The sequence below is a fragment of the Ranitomeya imitator genome, chromosome 2, assembly GCF_032444005.1.
Source record: "Ranitomeya imitator isolate aRanImi1 chromosome 2, aRanImi1.pri, whole genome shotgun sequence".
NCBI classification, from domain to species: Eukaryota; Metazoa; Chordata; class Amphibia; order Anura; family Dendrobatidae; genus Ranitomeya; species Ranitomeya imitator.
This window is the reverse complement of record NC_091283.1, coordinates 183,478,301-183,501,487: the sequence shown is the minus strand read 5'-3', so window position 1 is coordinate 183,501,487 and position 23,187 is coordinate 183,478,301. Positions and strand designations below refer to the sequence as shown.

At 41.0% G+C, this 23,187-nt stretch overlaps 1 protein-coding gene across 1 annotated transcript in view; it reads right to left on the bottom strand.

The window, feature by feature from the left end:
* Positions 1-23,187, bottom strand: part of COL27A1 (collagen type XXVII alpha 1 chain) — a 407,011-nt gene that overhangs the window by 227,026 nt on the left and 156,798 nt on the right. Inside the window, exons 15-17 of the mRNA XM_069748227.1 lie at positions 20,228-20,281; positions 17,821-17,865; positions 3,640-3,693 (exon numbers count right to left, since the gene is read on the bottom strand). Of these exons, the coding sequence (XP_069604328.1) occupies positions 3,640-3,693; positions 17,821-17,865; positions 20,228-20,281 (153 nt within the window). The remainder of the gene's footprint in view (positions 1-3,639; positions 3,694-17,820; positions 17,866-20,227; positions 20,282-23,187) is intronic.

Sequence of the window (23,187 nt, the reverse complement as noted above, 5' to 3'; positions counted from 1 at the left end):
CAAGAGGCTGCAACCACCAGCAGTTTCCATATTGAGACACCCATCACTTGGGTGTCCCAATATGGAGGTTGGTGAACTTCCGCCGCTTGGAATTCTGGGATCCGGACACATCTGGATAGAACAGGATGTGAAGACATTACATGGTAAGTATATATTAAGATACTCATACAAACAACTTACCAACATACTCGTATTAAGAAAGGTGGATTATAATAATAATTTTGATAATTTTTATTCATATAGCACCAACATATTCCGCAGCACTTTACAATTAAGCGGGGACATGTACAAACAATAAATTCGGTACGAGTTAAGACAATTTAAACAGTGACATTAGGAGTGAGGTCCCTGCTCGCAAGCTTACATTCTACAAGGAAATGGGGGAGACACAATAGGTGAAAAGTGCTTGTTATTTCAGGTCTGGCAATTATAATAAATAGGAATTTTCATATAAAGCTGCATGATCCGGTCATCAGCCCGTGTGTTTAAGTGCAATAGTCAAGTATCAAGCGCAGTTAAATTGTGCATGGAGGGTGTGGAGACAGATGAATAGTAGGGTGCAGACTGAGTAATATTTGGAAGGAGGGAACAGGGCAAAGTTAGTTTACTGAGTAGTTGATGTGGTAGGCTTGTTTGAAGAGATGGGTTTTCAAAACGCGCTTGAATAGGTCGGGGCTAGGCATCAGTCTGATCGTCTGGGGAAGTGCATTCCAGAGAGCTGGCGCAGCATGAGAGAAGTCTTGGAGACGGAGGTGCGAGGTTCGGATTATGGGGGATGTTAGTCTTAGGTCATTTGTAGAACGAAGGGCACGTGTAGGGCGATAGACAGAGATGAGAGAGGAGATATAAGGCGGTGCAGAACTGTGGAGAGCTTTGTGGGTGAGAGAGATGAGTTTGTACTAGACCCTGTAGGGAATGGGTAGCCAGTGTAATGACTGGCACAAGATGGAGGCATTGGTGACACGGCTTGACAGAAATATGACTCTGGCTGCAGCATTCAAGGTGGATTGGAGAGGAGAAAGTTTGGTAAGAGGGAGACCGATCAGAAGAGAGTTGCAGTAGTCCAGACGGGAATGAATAAGAGCGAAAGTAAGAGACTTCGCAGTTTCAAAGGTGAGAAAAGGTCGGATTCTGGAGATGTTTTTAAGATGCAGGTGACAGGAGCGAGTGAGTGATCGGATATAGGGAGTAAAGGAAAGTTCGGTGTCGAATATGACACCAAGATAGCGGGCATGCTGCTTGGGAGTTATGGTTGAACCCTCCAGGGTAATTTCGATGTTAGGTAGAGTGAGGTTAGTAGAAGGGAGAAACACAAGACGTTCAGTATTGGAAAGATTTAGTTTCAGATAGAGGGAGGACATGATGTTAGAGACAGCAGACAGACAATCCTTGGTATTTTGAATTAGGGTAGGGGTGATGTCAGGGGAAGAAGTGTATAATTGGGTGTTGTCAGCATAGAGATGATACTGGAACCCAAATCTGCTGATTGTTTGTCCAATAGGGGCAGTGTATAGAGAGAAGAGGAGGGGGCCTAGGACTGAGCCTTGCGGAACCCCGATAGGGGACGAGGAGAGGAAGAGGAGCCGGCAAAAGATACAGCGAAGGAGCGGTCAGAGAGGTAGGAGGAGAACCAGGAGAGGGCTGTGTCCTTGAGGCCTATGGAGCGGAGCATAGTTAAGAGCAGCTGATGATCCATAGTGTCAAATGCGGCAGATAGATCCAGGAGAATCAGCAGAGAGCAATGACCTTTGGATTTAGCTGTTATTAGATCATTAGAGACTTTAGTGAGGGCAGTTTCAGTGGAGTGTAAAGAGCGGAAACCAGATTGTAAGGGGTCAAGAAGAGAGTTATACGAGAGATAGCGGATTAGACGGGAGTGGACCAAGCGTTCCAGGAGTTTAGAGATGAAGGAAAGGTTAGAGACAGGTCTGTAGTTAGCAGTGCAGTTCTGGTCCAGGGATGGCTTTTTAAGTAAAGGGGTTATGATGGCACTAGATGGTAGCCCGATTCTAACGCATCGAGTATTCTAGAATATGTATGTATGTATATAGCAGCCACATAGTATATAGCACAGGCTACGTAGTATACAGGAGTACTACGTGGCCTGTGGTATATACCATGTGGCTGCCATATACATACATACATATTGTAGAATACCCAATGCGTTAATATAGGCCACGCAGTAAATAACACAGCCCACGTAGTACATAACACAGCCCACACAGTATATAGCAGCCACGCAGTATATAGCAGCCACGCAGTATATAACACAGCCCACGTATTATGTAACACTGGCCACGTAATATATAACACAGCCTATGTAATATATAGCACAGCCCACATAGTATCTAACAGTGGCCACGTAGTATATAGCACGCAGTATAGAACACAGCCACATAGTATATAACACTGCCCACGTAGTATATAGCAGCCATGTAGTATATAACACTGCCCACGCAGTATATAACACTGGCCATGTAATATATAGCACAGCCCACATAGTATCTAACACTGCCCATGTGGTATATAGCAGCCACGCGGTATCTAACACAGCCCACGTAGTATTTAGCAGTGTGGGCACCATATCCCTGTTAAAAAAATATAATTAAAATAAAAAATAGCTATATACTCACCCGGCGGGATCCAGCGAACCTCTGGCGATGCGCGCGGTTGCCGCCATCTTGCGTTCCCAGGATACATTGTGAAATTACCCAGATCACTTAGCGGTCTTGCGAGACCGCTAAGTCTTCTGGGTAATTTCGCAATGCATCTCTGGGACCGGAAGCTGGCTGCAGGCGCGAGCGCATCGTCGGACTACCGAAGGTGAGAATAGCAGGTTTTTGGTTTTTTTTATTATTTTTAACATTAGATCTTTTTACTATTGATGCTGCAGTATCAACAGTAAAAACTTGGTCACGCAGGGTTAATAGCGGCGGTAACGGAGTGAGTTACCCGCGGCATAACACGGTCCGTTACCGCTGGCATTAACCCTGTGTGAGCGGTGACCGGAGAGGAGTATGGAGCGGGCGCTGACAACTTAGCTACTGAAATAAGTAGTCCGCCAGCCCCAATAATACTGTTCTCAAGAAATTATGGATATTTAGCTTTATTGCTTACTGCTCATTGCCTAGGGTACCGGCCACCGCTGCAGTCTTGCAGTGGTGTCTGAACATGTGCAGTAGTTATAAGTGCTATCCACCAGAGCTTGTAAGCACTGATTTGACCACTGGAGCGCACTGTCAGCTCCCAATCTGGCCTGCTTCAGTTTAACTATGCTCCTCTGATGCTGCTGAAGCAAAGCTGTGTCATACAGCAGAATCGGAAAGTGCACAGTTCAGGCTAGTGGCGTGTCAATTCCTGAACGGTCAATCAAGGAGAAGGATATTGCAAAAAGCCATGAGGCAAGGGAGAAGTGGGCTCCTGCAGGGGAAAATGAGAACAACCCATTAATACAAGTATATTAGTAAGGCTATGTTCAGGCAAAGGTATTTTGGGTCCATGTGCTGACCACGTGCATAATGGCCTCCACATTGACCAGTGTAAGTCAGTGTTCTTGTGCACATGAGCAAGTTTTTTTCCCTTTTGCTCACAAGATGTGTCATATTTTTCACATGTAAAAAATAAATTATCAGATCTCACCTTGTCGCCTTGAAATCCCACTTCTCCAGACATCCCTGGAAGTCCCTGAAAGCCCTAAATACACATTACCAAAACAGGTTATAAGAGGTATGGTACAAAGAGACAAATCACCAGGAGGACCTCATGATTCATTTATATGACATTAACTGTATGGGGCACAGACACAGTAGAGATATTCACTAAACATATCACAAAGCACTTGCTCATAGAAGTCAACGAGCATCACCAGGCAGTTCTTCTTTATGGTCTTTGTGACTGCAATATAGATGACCCTCACCCCCATATTCGTATACAGAAAATAGTTTTTACTTAATCTGTTTGTTTTAGAAAAATAGTTTTTCCCATTTCTGTACATTTTTTGTATTCTATGTATCTGTATTTGGATTTAATTAATAAAAAATATATGTTATACATTATTTTTAAACTAAACCTTATAATCATTGCATCGCTACTGGTCGACTATAAATTAGACTGGGCAAATTTGACAGCTATTCTTTTGGAAGGTTCATACTGGGGACCTACTGCCTGAAATTTTTGCCCATAGCCAACTCTCCCTTTTCTAAAGCCCCTTCCCCCATGTACACGCTTTCTCAACCCCTATATGTGCAATTGGCTGTTTGGACTCCATTTAATGATGAAGAGTCTGGACACACACAGGAAACCTTCCAGAAGCAGTGTTTTTTTGGGAGCTTAATTCAGCACCCAGGAGATTTGCCAACTCTTCTGCGAGTGCGGGAGGTCTTTTTTTTTTTTTTTTTTTCTTTGGGACATTCTGGGAGAGAAGGCAGACATTACTATTCCAATATTGCCGCTAAGCTCAATCCAACAAGAGAGGTGGCATTTCTAAAAACAAAAACAAATTAGACCCTTGGGGTTTATTTTTTTTTATCTCATAAAACCCCATTTTTAGAAAACCATTCATGGGATAGATGGCCGAATGATGATCTAGTGTAACTGTTCTACTTAAAGCTTAGCCAAGGGGTCCAGACAGTAAAAAGTGGGCACATTCAGCTGAAAGCAATCTACACCTCTCAAGAGAAATCCTGTGGCATTCAGGAAACAACTATTCTGCCTTGATGATCACTAACAAAGAAACAGAACATCCAGCACATATACTTGGTGGGGGCTCGGGAGGGTAAATGCCTAAATCCTCATAGCAGGTTTACATATTTGGAATTAACTTGGCATTGTGACATTTGGACTGTAGATCAGCCTGGAAGTGTGAAATGCACTGCAGCAAAAAAGAATGTTATTTCTTTGTTTATTTTTTTTTTTAATTGTGAAAAGTCTTTTCAGAGGGTCATTTATTATTCAACCCCTCAACCCACCAGAATTCTGTTTGGTTCCCCTAAAGTATTAAGAAGTAGTTCAGGCACAAAGAACAATGAGCTTCACATGTTTGGATTAATTATCTCTTTTTCCAGCCTTTTCGGACTATTTAAGACCCTCCCCAAACTTGTGAACAGCACTCATACATGGTCAACATGGGAAAGACAAAGGAGCATTCCAAGGCCATCAGAGACAAGATCGTGGAGGGTCACAAGGCTGGCAAGGGGTACAAAACCATTTCCAAGGAGTTGGGCCTACCTGTCTCCACTGTTGGAAGCATCATCCGGAAGTGGAAGGCTTATGGAACTACTGTTAGCCTTCCACGGCCTGGACAGCCTTTGAAAGTTTCCTCCCGTGCCGAGGCCAGGCTTGTCCAAAGAGTCAAGGCTAACCCAAGGACAACAAGGAAGGAGCTCCGGGAAGATCTCATGGCAGTGGGGACATTGGTTTCAGTCAATACCATAAGTAACATACTCCACCGCAATGGTCTCCATTCCAGACGAGCCCGCAAGGTACCTTTACTTTCAAAGCGTCATGTCAAGGCTCGTCTACAGTTTGCTCATGATCACTTGGAGGACTCTGAGACTGACTGGTTCAAGGTTCTCTGGTCTGATGAGACCAAGATCAAGATCTTTGGTGCCAACCACACACGTGACGTTTGGAGACTGGATGGCACTGCATACAACCCCAAGAATACCATCCCTACAGTCAAGCATGGTGGTGGCAGCATCATGCTGTGGGGCTGTTTCTCAGCCAAGGGGCCTGGCCATCTGGTCCGCATCCATGGGAAGATGGATAGCACGGCCTACCTGGAGATTTTGGCCAAGAACCTCCGCTCCTCCATCAAGGATCTTAAGATGGGTCGTCATTTCATCTTCCAACAAGACAATGACCCAAAGCACACAGCCAAGAAAACCAAGGCCTGGTTCAAGAGGCAAAAAATCAAGGTGTTGTAGTGACCTAGTCAGTCTCCTGACCTTAACCCAATTGAAAACTTGTGGAAGGAGCTCAAGATTAAAGTCCACATGAGACACCTAAAGAACCTAGATAACTTGGAGAAGATCTGCATGGAGGAGTGGGCCAAGATAACTCCAGAGACCTGTGCCGGCCTGATCAGGTCTTATAAAAGACGATTATTAGCTGTAATTGCAAACAAAGGTTATTCCACAAAATATTAAACCTAGGGGTTGAATAATAATTGACCCACACTTTTATGTTTAAAATGTATAAAAATTTAACTGAGCAACAAAACTTTTTGGTTTGTAAGATTTATGCATCTGTTAATAAATCCTGCTCTTGTTTGAAGTTTGAAGGCTCTAACTTATTTGCATCTTATTAAACCTGCTAAATCTGCAGGGGGTTGAATACTACTTGTAGGCACTGTATATATATATATATATATATATATATATATATATATATATATATATATATATATATATATATATATATATATATATATATATATATATATATACACACACACACTGCGTGCAGAATTATTGGGCAAGTTGTATTTTGATCACATGATACTTTTTATACAAGTTGTCCTACTCCAAGCTGTCCTGGCTTGAGAGCCAACTACCAATTAAGTAAATCAGGTGATGTGCATCTCTGTAATGAGGAGGGGTGTTGTCTAATGACATCAAAACCCTATATAATGTGTGCGTAATTATTAGGCAACTTTCTTTCCTTTGGCAAAATGGGTCAGAAGAGAGATTTGACGGACTCTGAAAAGTCCAAAATTGTGAGATGTCTTGCAGAGGGATGCAGCAGTCTTGAAATTGCCAAACTTTTGAAGCGTGATCACCGAACAATCAAGCGTTTCATGGCAAATAGCCAACAGGGGTCGCAAGAAGCGTGTTGGGCAAAAAAGGCGCAAAATAACTGCCCATGAATTGAGGAAAATCAAGCGTGAAGCTGCCAAGATGTCATTTGCCATCAGTATTGCCATATTTCAGAGCTGCAACGTTACTGGAGTAACAAAAAGCACAAGGTGTGCGATACTCAGGGACATGGCCAAGGTAAGGAAGGCTGAAAAACAACCACCTTTGTACAAGAATTATAAGATAAAATGTCAATACTGGGCCAAGAAATATCTTAAGACTGACTTTTCAAAGGTTTTATGGACTGAAGAAATGAGAGTGATTCTTGATGGACCAGATGGATGGGCCAGAGGCTGGATCAGTAAAGGGCAGAGAGCTCCACTCTGACTCAGATGCCAGCAAGGTGGAGGTGGGGTACTGGTATGGGCTGGTATCAAAGATGAACTTGTGGGACCTTTTCGGGTTGAGGATGGAGTGAAGCTCAACTCCCAGACCTACTGCCAGTTTCTGGAAGACAACGTCTTCAAGCAGTGGTAGAGGAAGAAGTCGGTATCGTTCAAGAAAAACATGATTTTCATGCAGGACAATGCTCCATCACATGCCTCCAACTGCTCCACAGCGTGGCTGGCCAGTAAAGGTCTCAAAGAAGAAAAAATAATGACATGGCCCCCTTGTTCACCTGATCTGAACCCCACAGAGAACCTGTGGTCCCTCATAAAATGTGAGGTCTACCGGGAGGGAAAACAGTCCACCTCTCGGAACAGTGTCTGGGAGGCTGTGGTGGTTGCTGCACGCAATGTTGGTCGTAAACAGATCAAGCAACTGACAGAATCCATTGATGGGAGGCTGCTGAGTGTCATCATAAAGAAAGGTGTTATGATCAGGTGACCTTGGAGCAGCATGAAAACTTACACTGGAGTAGGTGGTAACTATACTGACCGCAAACCCTGATCTTAACACCGCACCTAGAAGTAGCCGTGGGGTGTGCCTAACAAAACCTAGACACCTCGACACAGCCGGAGGACTAAATACCCCTATAGATGGAAATAGGAATTCTACCTTGCCTCAGAGCAGAACCCCAAAGAATAGGCAGACCCCCACAAATAATGACTGTGAGTAGTAGAGGAAAAGACACACACAGGCAGAAAACAGGATTTAGCAAAAGAGGCCACACTAGCTAAATAGGAAAGGATAGGACAGGATACTAAGCGGTCAGTATTAAAAATCCTTCCACAAATATCCACAGCAGAAAATACAAAAACTCCACCATCTAACTAAAGATGTGAAGCGTATATCTGCAACTCCAGAGAATCCAACAAGACTGAGAAAACACTGACACAGTCTAAGCTGGACAAGAGAAAAACAAATGAATAGCACAGAATATAAGCACACTGCATGTGTGCCACAGAAAAAGAAACAGACACTTATCTTTGCTGAATTGGCAGCTAAGCAGGAGAAGCCAGAAAGTGAACCAACACTTCCCAAGAAACATTGACAACTGGCAAGGACTAATGAATCCTGCACACCTAAATATCCCAATCAGAACTGCAATCAGCAGATACACCTGGCCAGGACTGCAACTCAGAGACAACTGCATTCCCACCTACAACCACTGGAGGGAACCCAAAAGCAGAATTCACAACAGAAAGGTGGCTATATTGGGCGCTCATTTTTTTTTTGTTTTGTTTTTGCGCGTCAGATATGTTTATTTCTAAACTTTGTGCAGTTATATTGGTTTACCTGGTGAAAATAAACAAGTGAGATGGGAATATATTTGGTTTTATTAAGCTGCCTAATAATTCTGCACAGGAATAGTTACCTGCACAAACAGATATCCTCCTAAGATAGCCAAATCTAAAAAAAAACAACACTCCAACTTCCAAAAATATTAAGCTTCAATATTTATGAGTCTTATGGGTTGAATGAGAACAGTTGTTGATCAATAATAAAAAAAATCCACTGAAATACAACCTGCCTAATAATTCTGCATGCAGTGTATATATACATTATATATATATACACATACACACACACACTACTGTATATATCTATCTATCTATCTATCTATCTATCTATCTATCTATCTATCTATCTATATATATATATATATATATATATATATATATATATATATATATATATATACACCGTATGTATATAAAATTGTCATATTAACCTGAACTAAAACAAGGCTTGTTTTTTTGGGTTATGTTCCTGAAACACTCATGTAACACTATTTCTAAATGAGAATAACCTACCGGCCATAAAACTTTCCTTCTAAATACAGACCAAATGCTAATGTGTGCGTTTAGGTTTTACCCCCTCCCAAAAAATGGAAAAACTAACACGGACTAATGGAAACTTAATTTCTTACTAGATTTAGCCTGCACTGCTATGGAAGTAACACTGGGAGTGCTGTATTTTTCCTTCTAGATTTCTAATGACATATTAATTAGGGAAACATTGTGGCCGGCATTCCTTCTCTGCCTTGGCACCGGAGTTAAGGCCCCTTTACAAGGGCCAAAATTGGGAAACAAGTATTTTTAAGAAAGCTCATTCTTAATATTTGGCTCTTGTACACATGGCACAGACCACTGATGAATGAGCAAAAAAATCATAAAATAATAAAAATAAGTTGTTATTGTTCATTTACTTCCTAAATGCAAAAAAGTTTAGCAATTTTCTAAAAAGCATTCATCAAAAACTTTCATTAATTTTGGTGCTGCAGTGTCTGTAAGCCTGAAAACTTGACTATAGTATGTCACATTGTGTGTTGTTCTATTTGCTGAATCTACTTTTTGTTCTCCATCATTCCTCCTAATTGAATATATTTATATATTGATCGTATTTAAGTTTGTGTATTGTTTCAATAAATGGTTTTTATTCTATTGGTGGTTTGTGGATAGTCCACTTTTTCTTCTTCATTAGTATAATGTTTGGAGTACTCTACCGCTGGATCATGCGGTATTGATCTATTATGTGGGAGGACGTTAAACCTTAATTCTTTACCTCAACAATGTTTTTGGCTATATGAATTTTCTCTCATTACTAGTGCCTGTAAACCATTTATCTAGATGAGTGATCTGCAAAATTGATACAAATCCATAGGAATTCCTGAAGACTTGCTGTACTCCCCTTCCCTTGTCTCAGTGTTAGAGATAACTGGAGGAGAAGAGCATACATAGATCTTGAGCGGAAGGTGGGGAAAGTCTCTACGGTTTTGTGGAGAGCAGAGAAAACAGGCTGAAGACAAAAAGTAATACACGTGGAGAAGAAATAAGACTAGAATAGAAGCTGTTCTGATATGTAAATGCAAATGAAGAGAGCAGCACCCTGGATACAAGCAAACCCCAAAGCCACCCTAGATTAGTGGGAGAGACACTTTCAAGTTTTCTATTTTTCCCTTGTGGATCAGGCTGCATATGTGGGGCCTCTGAAAATGAATCAAGGAATGAAGATTGTAGATTGAAACTTAAGAGTAATTTTTTTTAACTTAAAGGTAACCACTAAGATACGCAAAAATCATTTTTTTATGTCAAAGGTATCCACAGCCATTAATGTGAGCAGCACATTGCCCCTTGCAAACAGAAAATGTGCAAACAACTACCGTATATACAAATTGTATGGGGACTGGATGACGGCTCTTTGGTCCCCACACAGCTTGCATCGGCTTCTGCAATAGGTCATTAGGCACAGATTTTATTGTTGCCTATATACCGTAAATTGTAAAAGCCCATTAAAAATGCAGAAATTTCAAAATGTACTTGCTGTTAAAATTCTGCTCTATTCCTGAGCTGTGACATGTGCAGCTCCTTGCTACAGTCTGTTCACAGAGGAGATTTCCTGTCTGTGCTTGGTATGGCTCAGTCAGCAGCTCTGCTGTGTGCTCTGAACGGTGATGTCAAGGGCAATGGTCCTCTGCAAGTTTACAGTGACTGGTGATGTGCACAAGACGGGAGAGCAGGGAGAGGACATACACATTTCAGGGTCAACCGGAGAACAACTAATCTTATCAACTTGTTACTTTGACTGTTGGGCACTTCAGCCTGCTAAATTACATTATGATGAATGAATACATTATGTGAATCCTTGCTCCCCAGAGCATATGTAGTGACAGTGACAGCACCTAGAACATTATTGAATGCAAGAGAGGCTCAGGATAGGACATACTGGGTGACGTGGAAGGAATTTTAGGAGAAAAATACATACATTTGTACATACAGCAATTAATTCATCTTAAGACTGTGTAGGAGTCTCAGGATTTTGCTTTGTATGTGGAGTCTCAGGATTTTGCTTTGTATGTGGTGTGTCAGGTACTGATGGTGGGAATATGTGAGCTGAGACCTTGCTCAGAATTAAAACAATAACAAACCTCAAGAATGGCTTCAAGGGGCTAAACAGAAAGCCATAAAACAAAAATAAAGGTAACAAACAGGGCAGGAGTTTGGGTCACATTACAGGGCGAGCAAGATAGCTTTTTTCTGGGCATGAAAAAAACTGTTTAGAAAGGACGACTTCTATACACACCGTTAACAAGATCGATCTGTGTGCATAAAATATCATGTTCTAGGCAGCATATCTCTTAATTACACCTGATGATGTGCAGCTGAGAACAATGATTTTCAAGCAAGCTTAAGGGTATGTGCACACGTTCGGGGTTTTTTTTTTCGCGATAAAAAACGCTATAAAAACTCATTAATAACACATGCATCATGCATCCTATCATTTAGAATGCATTCTGCAATATTTGTGCACATGATGCGTTTTTTTTCTGTGAAAAAAACGCATTGCGGTAAAAAAAGCAGCATGTTCATTAATTTTGCGGGTTTTTTTCGCGTTTTTCCCGCTATTCAATGCATTTGGAAAAAACGCATCAAAAAAACCGCATCAAAAACGCAAAGAAAAACCGCATCAAAAACGCAAAAAAAAAAAAAACGCATCAAAAACGCATGTGGATTTCTGGCAGAAATGTCCGGTTTTTGTCAGGAAAATTTCTGCCAGAAATCCTGACGTGTGCACATACCCTAAAGGAAATCTGTCAGTAGGATCAACTCTACTAAGCAGTCAACATGGGCACCCAGGTCATAGAAAGTTGAATAAAACCTTGACATCGGTGATCTGAGGTCATATTCCAGAGAAATGCATGTTTTGCTTAATATGTAAACTAGCTGTTAAGATCTATGGGATGGACACATCTCCATGAAAGTCTGCCTCCAGAGCTCATTTTAAATGACAGGAGGTGTTACCAGTGTGAGACATGTAATGACTGACAGACTGATCTTCTTGATCTGCACGTCACACACTGGAAACACTCCTTTGCATTTACAATAAGCTCTGGAGGCAGATTCTCGTGGGAGATCTATGTCCAGCCCATAGATCTTTATAGCTCATTTACATGTAAAGAAAAATGTGGATTATTTTGAATAAAATAATGGATCGCAGATATCAAGGTATCACTTAATTAAACTTTCTATGACCAACATGCCCATTTAGACAACTTTGGCTGGTGGATCCTACTGACAGATTCCCTTTAAAAAGGATTCAGTTTGAAAAACAAGGGATTATCTCATTTGTTGAACAATTACCTTACCAGCCTTTCCAGACCGGCCAATTATTGGGACAGGAAGATTCCTAGGAATGATCTTTCCCGATTACCAGACGATGCAAATGGGCCCTTATTGAGCTCATATACATCACACGCAATTCAATAATAATTTCCTTCCATAGAAAACGATTCAGAGATAAAGATAAAAGTGTCTCTTGAAGCTTCTAATATCTTTACTGGCTTAATGATAGAAGGTGAGGGCAGGAAATATGAAATTTAATGAATGATGCTGAAAGAGCCAAAAAGCTATATTAATACAGATTGTTACGGCTGGTAAACATTAGCACATAGTTGCAATCATGATTGCCTTACCAATTAGCTGCTCTGCAGATGTCTGAACATGTCATTTCAATAAGTGTTAGAGTTCTCAATGGTACGTTTATTTCTTGCCTGATTCTGTCTCACATTTGTATCCAATTGAAAGTGAACAACCAAGACATGATTCATGGTTAATGGGGGGGGGGAAATTAGCCTGCAACGCTGCCCTTTTCCCCCTCTGTACTGGCAACTATGTAGAAAGCAGATATGAAATGATAGTCACTTTCTAGCTTACTGCTACTACTTGAGATGAATGTAGTTTAGAAGAACATAGTCCAAGGACCCTAAGATAGGAAAACGGTAAGTGCCAAAAGCAGGAGCCAGAGATGTGGAATAGTAAAAGACCCATAATTATCTCCAAATTCATAAGAGTCGGTGAGGGCAGTCACATGGAAAAAGTCATGGAAGGCTGCCCTGATTTTACTAAGTAATCTCAGCAGGAGGATGAAGGAAAACCTCAGAGCTGAACTCTCTCTGTGTCCGTGATAGGAGATGGGGGTCAACAAGCCTCTGTATGTGAGTGATCTCCATGGAACAATTATCTAAAACTATAGGCTCTTTTGTGGTTGGGAGAAAGTGATCAAGAATTTAGCGATTGTGTAGAACCCCTGCCGAGCCTAATGCAGGAATGCTACATCATTGGCAAACAAAGGTTCAGTGTAAATCTCTTGGTCCTCAGTGCAAAAGCTATACACCTTTAATGCAAGTGACATAATACCATTTCCACAAGATGCAGAAAAAACTTGGGTAGCGGTAGGACAATGGCACCAGACATCTTTTCCAGGCAGGTGAACCCCATACACTTTTTTTTTTAAACATTTTTCTTTCCCTTAAACATCCTCTTTAGATTTTTTTTTTGTTTTTGCTTCCTAGCACTTTTTGTGTGCAATTATTCACTACCAGTGTTTTTTTTTAGCATTTTTACTAGTGATTTTTTTTTTGTAACATAATGCAACAAAAGAAGAAACCATTAGGGGTTTTCATCCAAATAAGCTGACAAAGCATAAAAAAAAAAAAACCACGTGGGAGGTCATCTGAGCCTTCCAACTGGAGCAGAAAATGGCTGGAGAGTGATATGCTCAATTCTTTTAATCACTTGGTGTTTTTAGGAACCCGAGGCGGTTCAAGGACACTCAAAAGCCTTAGCATTCTCTGGGCACATTTTCAGGTGCTCCAAATCAGCCTGAAAAAAACTCCAAAATATTGTGTGAACATAAGCTTTAGGCCGGTTTCACATTTGCGGTTGTGTCCGCAGCGTTTCTTCCGCAATTATCCGCATGCGTTGTGTTTTCCTATATTTAACATTAGAGACACGTGTCTGCGATTGGTTGTATTTTGCCGCGTTTGACGACGCATGCGTCGTTTCGTCGTCTGCGGTTTGGCGTGGTAGACGCAGCATGTAGTAATTTTAGAGGCGTCAATTTGCCACCTAGAAACGTATGCGGTTAACGCAAGGAATGCGCATTACTGTCTATGGGAACGCTTGCGTACACATTATTATTATTTATTTATATAGCATCATTAATTCCATGGTGCTGTACATGAGAAAGGGGTATACATGTCTTTGCGTACGCATGCGTTTAATGCGCTTGCGTACTTCGGACTGCGCATGTCCAGGAACTGATTAAGACATGCCCATTAAAGATACACCCTCCTGGAAATACCAAACGTATGCGCATAAAAAGCGCAAACACATGTAAAACGCATGCAAACGCTGCGTTTTTTTACCATCATGTGTTTGCATGCATTTTTGCATGCGTTTGCGGTTGCGGACGATACGCTGCGGACTTAACCGCAAATGTGAAACTAGCCTTAGACAGTTTAAAAAAAAATTGTTACAGATGCATTTGCAGAAGAAAGCCCCAGCTTTGCCATGGTCTAAATATCACAGCTTCACAGCGATATGTGGGTTTATTTATTCTCTAATTAAGTTTTTTCATTTGGTCATTTAAACTGCAGAAAGGATGTACTGGTGGGGGTATTACCAAATAGATCCATAAAATAAAAAATATATATTATATGTGTGTTATTTACACACACACATACATATATATATATATATATATATATATATATATATCTATATATATATATATATATATATCTATATATATATATATGTATATATATATATATATCTATATATATATATACATATGTATACATCCATATATACACACACTGTATATATATATATATATACATATATATATATATATATATATACATACTGTGTATATATTTTTACACACACGGAGAGGGTGAAATAAGTATTGAACACGTCACCAATTTTCAAAGTAAATATATTTCTAAAGGTGCTATTGACATGAAATTCTCACCAGGTGTCAGTAAAAACACATCCAATCCACTCAGGCAAAGAAATCAAACCATAGATGTCCATAAATTATGTGTAATACTGAGAAATAACACAGGGAAAAAGTATTGAACACTTACTGAACTTTATTGAATGTTTCGTACAAAAGCCTTTGTTGGTGATGGCAGCTTTCAGACGCCTCCTGTATGGAGAAAGTAGTCACAGACATTGCTCGGGTGTGGTTTTGGTACATTCTTCCACACAAATCCTGAAAGCTCCTACTATTAATTCTGAGCTTTACTTCCTTCCATAGACTTTCTACTGGATTCAGGTCCGGTGATCGGCTTGGCCATTCTAGCAGCTTTATTTTCTTTCTCTGAAACCAATTGAGAGTTTCCTTGGCTGTGTGTTTAGGATTATTGTCTTGCTGAAATGTCCACCCTCGTTTCATCTTCATCATCCTGGTAGATGTCAACAGATATTTATCAAGAATGTCTTAGTACATTTGTGCATTAATCGTTTATTCAACTACATGACTTTTGCCAATGCCGCAAGCTGAAACACAGCCCCATACCATGAAGTTATCATCTTCAAACTTCACTGTTTGTATCATGTATTTGGGTTAATATGAGGTGCCTTTTGGCCTCCATAGATGGTGTGTATTATGGAATCCCAAGAGTTCAATTTTGGTCTTATCTGACCATGTTATATTCTCCCAGTATTACTCAGGTTTGTCTACATGTTGTTGAGCATGTCCTTTGTTCAGCAATGAAGTCTTGCGTGGTGACCGTGCATACAGGCCATGGAGGTTGAGTGCATTACTTATTGTTTTCTTTAAACAACTGTACCTACCGATTCCAGGTCTTTCTGTAGCCCTCAATAGGTGGCCTTTGGATCTTGGACAACTTCTCTTATTCTTTTCATTTCTCAGTCTGCGATTTTGCGGGGAACACTTGGTTGTGGCCTGTTTATGGTGAAATAATATTCTTTCCACTTCCGGAGTATGGCCCCAACAATGTCACTGGAAATTTCAGTAGTTTAGACCTTCTTCTGTAAACAATGCCATCAGTATGTCTTGAGACATCTCACTGGTTTTACCCAACACGAGATGTCTCTTGTGGGGCACCTTGGTAATGAGTCACCTTTTATCTAATTACTGATAAATTTCAGTTGCTGTCATAACTTTCCATGGTATTGTGTTCCTCTCTTTCTTCATGTGTTCAATACTTTTTCCCTGTGTCATGTCTCATTATTACACATAACTGGTGAGAATTTCATGTCATTAGCACCTTTAGAAATATATTTACTTCGAAAATTGGTGTTTTATTCAATACTTATTTCACCCATTCTATATGCATATCTATCTCAGTTCCTCAAAGTAGACTCCAAATATTTCCAGCTCTTGTCCCTCAATATAGTTGTTTTTTGGGGGATTCTGTATCCTGCTTTAATTTGTTCAGTGGACCATGTTTCCAGCTCCACAGATAAAGGAGAGTTGGATGGAAGCTCAGAAGATCACCAGAATTTCTCTGAGATTTTACAAGGTCATAAATGTCACATCTTGTTTTAGTAGAGTGACTTCTGGGTGTATCAACCATATTAAATTGGCCACATAAAAGGTTTAGTGACCCTACAGTGCCTTTCATAATATAGAAGGCTGTAGAAAGAGGAGAGAAGTACTGGAATATGCTTATAATTTGCTGGTAGGAAAAGATGAGAGGTAACCAAGAACCGAAAACAAACCGCAAAAGACCACAAAAATTCTTACATGCTTTTGGACAGGAACATCACACTCTGGATGTTGTCCAAAAAAGTCCTTAATGATACTATGCCGTGTGTCATCATCAGCTGCGTCATCTGCTTCTAGCCACTCCCCAGCGTACGCTATATACTACGCTTACACTACAGGTTCCCTGGCACTGCTCCCAAATCACAGACTCGTGACTTGGCTCCAAAATCAAATGGAAAAGGAACATCTATTTTCATCTTTTTTTTTATAATTAAACACTTCTTCAGTCCAAGAAATGCTTAGTATGTCTGTGGTGACAAATGATAGTACTTACTGATGGAAATCGATTTCATTAGCCAGAAAAATTAATAAACATAATCCAGACATTTGGGGGGGGGGGGGGGGGGAGGAAGGAATATGGCAAATAAAAACTAACAATGGTTGTGTGAATGCTATTGATTTCCTTTTGGCCGAATGTGCCTATGTTCGTAATAATCGAAGGGACAAAAATAGAAGTGACTGCCAAAAAACCCTATTCTCTCTAGTGAAAACACAAGGATAGGCATGTTGAAATTCAACATGCCTGATCTTATTTTCACCCAGCCATCAGAGGACACTAAGGACATCTCCATATACATTGGATGATCACCCTACATTCAATTAATGTGTATGGCCGCCATTACAGAACAACATACAGTCAAAATTCTGTCTAAACATATCTAAGCTTACCTCAATGAGTGGATTTATCTTACAAGAAGGAAGAAGTTCCTCACTTTTGGGGGAAAAAAAGTATGCCTCTGACAGCAAAACTGGCCAAAGAGACCAAAGCTAAAGCCAAATTGTATCATTTACTATGCAACGGGTGCATGGAGGTGGACAATACTTAATGGTGGACAATCCTGGTCCCACATGATTCTGCAGACTTTTACCTGCTGAGGTGAGTGATCACTCTGTAAACTGACTACAGGGTAGAAGGATGTAATACAGAGGGAGAAAGATACTGAGATACTGGAGTCTTTGCATGCAGAACACAATGCAGTAAAGGGAGTATTCTGGTCACCTTATCACCTTTCAGTCCAGATTCTCCTGCGTTCCCCGGCAGCCCCTGCAAAACAGTGCGAGAGCTAATATGTAAATAGGACAGCAAATAGGTGAAATATACTTCAATTATAAAGTTAAAATATAATAAACATTTTAGTAAAATCCCCAGATTAACTGTACCATATTTCATGTCATCAGGTGAATACAACTTCCACTCACCTGACAAATCAGTTCTGTATATTCATCTAATGACCCCCATACACATGACAGAAGAATCTCTCCCCTGAGATAGGATGTTAGTGAAAGGAAGGATCAGGGATCCGGCAGCGGATTACTCACCTCAGCCTAAGGAGAGCACATGCATACTTAGCCGTATCAAGCATTCAAGTGCATAGGGGTGAGGGGACATGTGAGAAAGAGCTAATCGCTAGCTAAGGTGTATCTTTAGTCTGCAAAATTTTGCATACAGAGATTAAAAGCTACAAAAAAAGCATTGTGGGTTCAATGAGCCAAAGAGGCCAACACAGACCACTCCATCCACTGCTTTTCCCTTTTGCTCTACATGTCCATGACATGTACATCATCCTCTGCTCCCAGTCATAGACCTCAAAGACATCTTCAGAGCTGGGTGTGACAAGTCACCCATTGAACACCACATTCCCCTATGCCACAAGCCATGGAGAACGCCACTTCTTCACCAGTGCTTAACGAGTTCACCACTATTAAATGTTATAAAAAGAGCAAGCTATAGAACTTACTAATATATGTCAATCATCAATGGTGTGCTGACCTGAAAATATCAGCTCCATTTCTGGGTTGTGCTCGATACTAAAGTCAGCCCCCTTCTTTATCACAACAAATGCACAGACAGAGAAGGGAGCTGGCAAACCTATTGAAAAGAGCCAGCCCAGTCCACACACAGCACCGATGACACAAACAAGCCAGATATGGTGCTGCCAGGACCCACCGATGCTTATAGATGAAGATGGCAGCTTGGATTATTACAGTGTATCAGTAAGTGGTAGAACTTACTATTCTAAACACATGGAAGGAGTTTTCTTAACTAGATAAATCCATTTTCACCGTGAGTATTAACCTGTAAACTGTTGCTATTGTCAGTTCCGTTAAGCCCCAAACCGCAATCAATAGATTGCATAGGCCCATTTCTGCACTTCATGTCCCAAATATTTACTTTGTGCTAAACCACCAGTTAAATGTAACACTCGTCATATGCTAATTAGGTAAGACTGGATCGGTGGACTAATCTGATGCCCTTAGGTGTGGTTGACATCCTCTCCACTGGCCGCATCCTCTCAAAAAAGTGCCCTCCTGAGCAAGAAAGGAGAACACACCACACTTCAAGATGATGCTTTCAGCGGGGACGATGTAAGTTACCTAAACAATGTCTGAAGTGAGCTACTTTATGTGAAGCAATGCATATAGCGATGGGAAATGTCCTGTGTTGTATTAAGAGTTTAAAGGGAACCTGTCACCCCGTTTTTTCAGATTGAGATAAAAATACTGTTAAATAGGGCCTGCACTGTGCGTTACAATAGTGTATTTTGTGTACCCTGATTCCCCACCTATGCTGCCGAAATACCTTACCAAAGTCGCTGTTTTCACCTGTCAATCAGGCTGGTCTGGTCATATGGGCGTGGTGACATCGCTGTTTCTTCCCCCAGATCTTGCATATCTTTCCGTTGGTGGCGTAGTAGTTTGCGCATGCCCAACTGCTGAATCCACTGCGCAGGTGAAGAAAAAACACGCGATCGGCAGTATTTCCCTGGTGATCGGTGGGGGCGGCCATCTTAATGAGGCCGCACGTGCGCAGATGGAGTGCTCTGCTGCCCGGGGCTTCAGGAAAATGGCCGCGGGATGCCGCGCGTGCGCAGATGGAGATCGCGGCGGCCATTTTCCTGAAGCCGAGTTCGCATCAGTGGATTCAGTAGTTGGGCATGCGCAAACCACTACGCCACCAACGGAAAGATGAGCAAGATCTGGGGGAAGAAACAGCGATGTCAACACGCCCATATGACCAGACCAGCCTGATTGACAGGCGAAAACAGCGACTTTGGTAAGGTATTTCGGCACCATAGGTGGGGAATCAGGGTACACAAAATACACTATTGTAACGCACAGCTCAGGCCCTATTTAACGGTATAGGTGGGGAATCAGGGTACACAAAATACACTATTGTAACGCACAGCTCAGGCCCTATTTAACGGTATTTTTATCTCAATCTGAAAAAACGGGGTGACAGGTTCCCTTTAAGTATAAAAACCCAGGGACGTGCCATCACATTTCCAATCTGCAGTGTCCATTCCCTCCTCTACATAGGTTCATACAGGATACTTTCTAACAACACATGTGGATATATTTGATTGCTAACATTTTGACCAAAAATCATTTTCAAAGTAGGCGCTTACCTTTAAACCTTTGGGTCCCATAAAGCCTATAGGTCCAATAGCACCCATGTCACCCTGAAAAGAGCGGGAAACAATAGCGTTTTCAGAAAAGATTTACAGAGTACAAAGCAGACAACAAATTGGTAAGGTTTGATTTATAGAAATCTGAATTAAATAATAGCACAAGGCAACCAAACCCATTAAATGCAAACAGGTTGATGACTAAGCGACCACTGAACGAATGATTGGCTGGGGAACAATGGTCGCAGCCACACATATTATACTCCAAGATCAGTTGGTAAAAATCATTGTCCGTTTATAAAATTTCACTGGAAGAAAGGCCATTAAAACATTTTCTCAGAAAAATCATCAACCCTCTGGGTGTCATTAAAATATATGAGCGATGCTTTGTTTTCAGCAGACCAACACAGACTAAAGTGTGTTTGGCTGCTCCAATGGAATGATTATTCACCACATGATCATTAGTTTAACACCCACATTGTATATCCACCATACAGACACATCTGACTTTCACTGACTGCAATATCCACCAGCTGTGGATTTTTTTACCCAAATTCAAACAGCCTCAAAAGAATAACTGAGGTTGTTGGTTTGGTAGTGGAGACCAGAGTCCGGGCTGGACATTGCGGTCCATTCTCAGCCCGTGAAATTTCAATGTGTGAAACCATCCAAACAGAACAACATCAACTTAATATAGAGCACAATGAGTGTCATAAGGTAGACTATGAACATCACACCATCTGTGAAAGGTAAGTGTGTAGGCCACTGCTACCATGGGAAACGTAAGCTCCCGAATACAAGGGGAGAAATGGAAGACGTATTAAGAGTACTACAGAAGAAATAAAGCAAGTCTGTCTAATTAACTAAGCTACATCCAATAGAACATTGGCTTAATTAGCACAAAAATATTATTTCACACCTTGCAGCACATGTATTTTGTGTTTTATATACTTTCTTCAACGCAAAGGTCTTGCACTAAATTTCAATCACATTCTATGCTGAACTGCGCTGTGTACCTGTGCTGAGATTTAGCACACTAAAGCAAGCCACCCAATAGATGGTGCAAGCTGTGACTGGACAGTCCAAAGATGCCCCAAATTTTGCAAACAGCATCAGATACTCTGATAAATTTTGTGCATTTTAAGATCATCTCGCCTAAAGGGCCACTTACATGGACCTACCAGCAGCACAATACAACCACCAATGAGTAAACTTTTACTGATCGGTGGTTGTTTGACTGATCAAAGTCAACGATGCGCACTGGGCAAGCTACACTAGATTTCTCAGTGCACATAGACTGCCATGGTTCTCGGCAGCGCGAGTCCTGTTTACATAGGACGATCAACGATAAGCATGATGATCTTTTATTTGTAAAAAGAGAATTAGGCACTAGTTGCTGAAAATAAGCAATATTCACTGGTTCACACCTCAATATGCCTCCTTAGGATATCAGTAGGGTGGTGCATTCACATAGAAAAGATCAAGGTAAATCATAAGAAATTGAAAGAATTGGAGCACTCACCCAGATCCTTCTTGATGTGCAATTTTATTCCATGGTAAAACGTGACATCAAACCATATTAGAGTGCGGAGTTTCAGGTAGCAGGGGAGCTATGCAGATGAGAGAGCTTGTCTGTCAGACTCCCCTACTACCTGCACTCCGCACTTTAATATGGTTTGATGTCACGTTTTTCCATGGAATAAAATCAAGAAGGATCTGGGTGAGTACTCCAATTCTTTTAATTTCTGATGATTTACCATGATGATTTTTTAACACTGCATAATAGATCATCTCAACAGATGAACGAGCATTTTGCTCTTTCATAGGGTGATCGGAAGCCTGTTTACACAGCAAGATATTCGCGAAAAGAGCGTTTTTAACAATGCTCGTTCACAATTACCTTGCGTTTTAAGGCTTCTTTACTTTGATCTGTGTAAAAGAGTTTTAGTAAATCTCTCCTGTTGTCTATTCATGGTATTATGATAACACAGATTCCCAGGAGATGATTCTTATATTACAGTGACCCCCAAATATAGTGTATGGGGATTTGGAAATCTGTCTTATTGGGAATATTGCAGCACTACATTGCAAATACCCAAAACTACATCTACATTACTAAGAGCAACAATATTAAAAGAATCACTGAAAAAAAAAAAAACACAGCACTGGAAATCTAACCAATCATTGACTATCAATAAAGAGCGCGAACCATTTGTGGTAATAAAATGTGATAAATGGCGATTCAATAGTTAAACAGAGTCTCTTCAGCCTCTCATCTCTGCACTTCCTATGGCCCAGCGGTAAACGAGGTCTCCAACTATTATTTTATCTGCACGGGAGATCTTCCCATCTGTGTACAGTGGTTTGAGGACGGGCTGAGAGCCAAGGGTAGTTCATATTCTGAAAGAGCTTCCTATGACCAGCGTAGAAGGCTCCTCTTGTCTGTTAGCTACCTGGCTCTACTACCGCTGACTAGTAGGAACTGAAGCGGAGCCAGAGGGGGCGAAAGATCAAAGAAACTTGAGCTGTGCCCATTCATTTTTCAGCAAGCCTGGGACAGATATGATCAGTAGACCATGTATTGTCCTGGAGACTTGATCTACTGAAAGGTTTGGGGACCGTCTAGGGGCACAGCTCTCCACAGGCTTGCACGCTCCCAGCTGTGATATTATTTGCATCCGTACAGATGAAGTAAGCTGTTTTATCCTCCTGTGTTGTGGTTAGTAGCATTGGAGATGAAGTTGACTTTGAATGGCTTTTCAGACAAAAATATTTAGGTCTTGAATCACGCAAGCACGTCCCATGACATATAGTAGTTATATCTTCACAGCATTTCTTGTTTTCATGTTTGCGATATCCCACGATTTGACTGGAATAACTACCATAAGTGGCATGCATTGCTTGTATGGGCTAAATACACATAAAAAATAACCCTACGAGTATTGCTATGTCAATGAGGT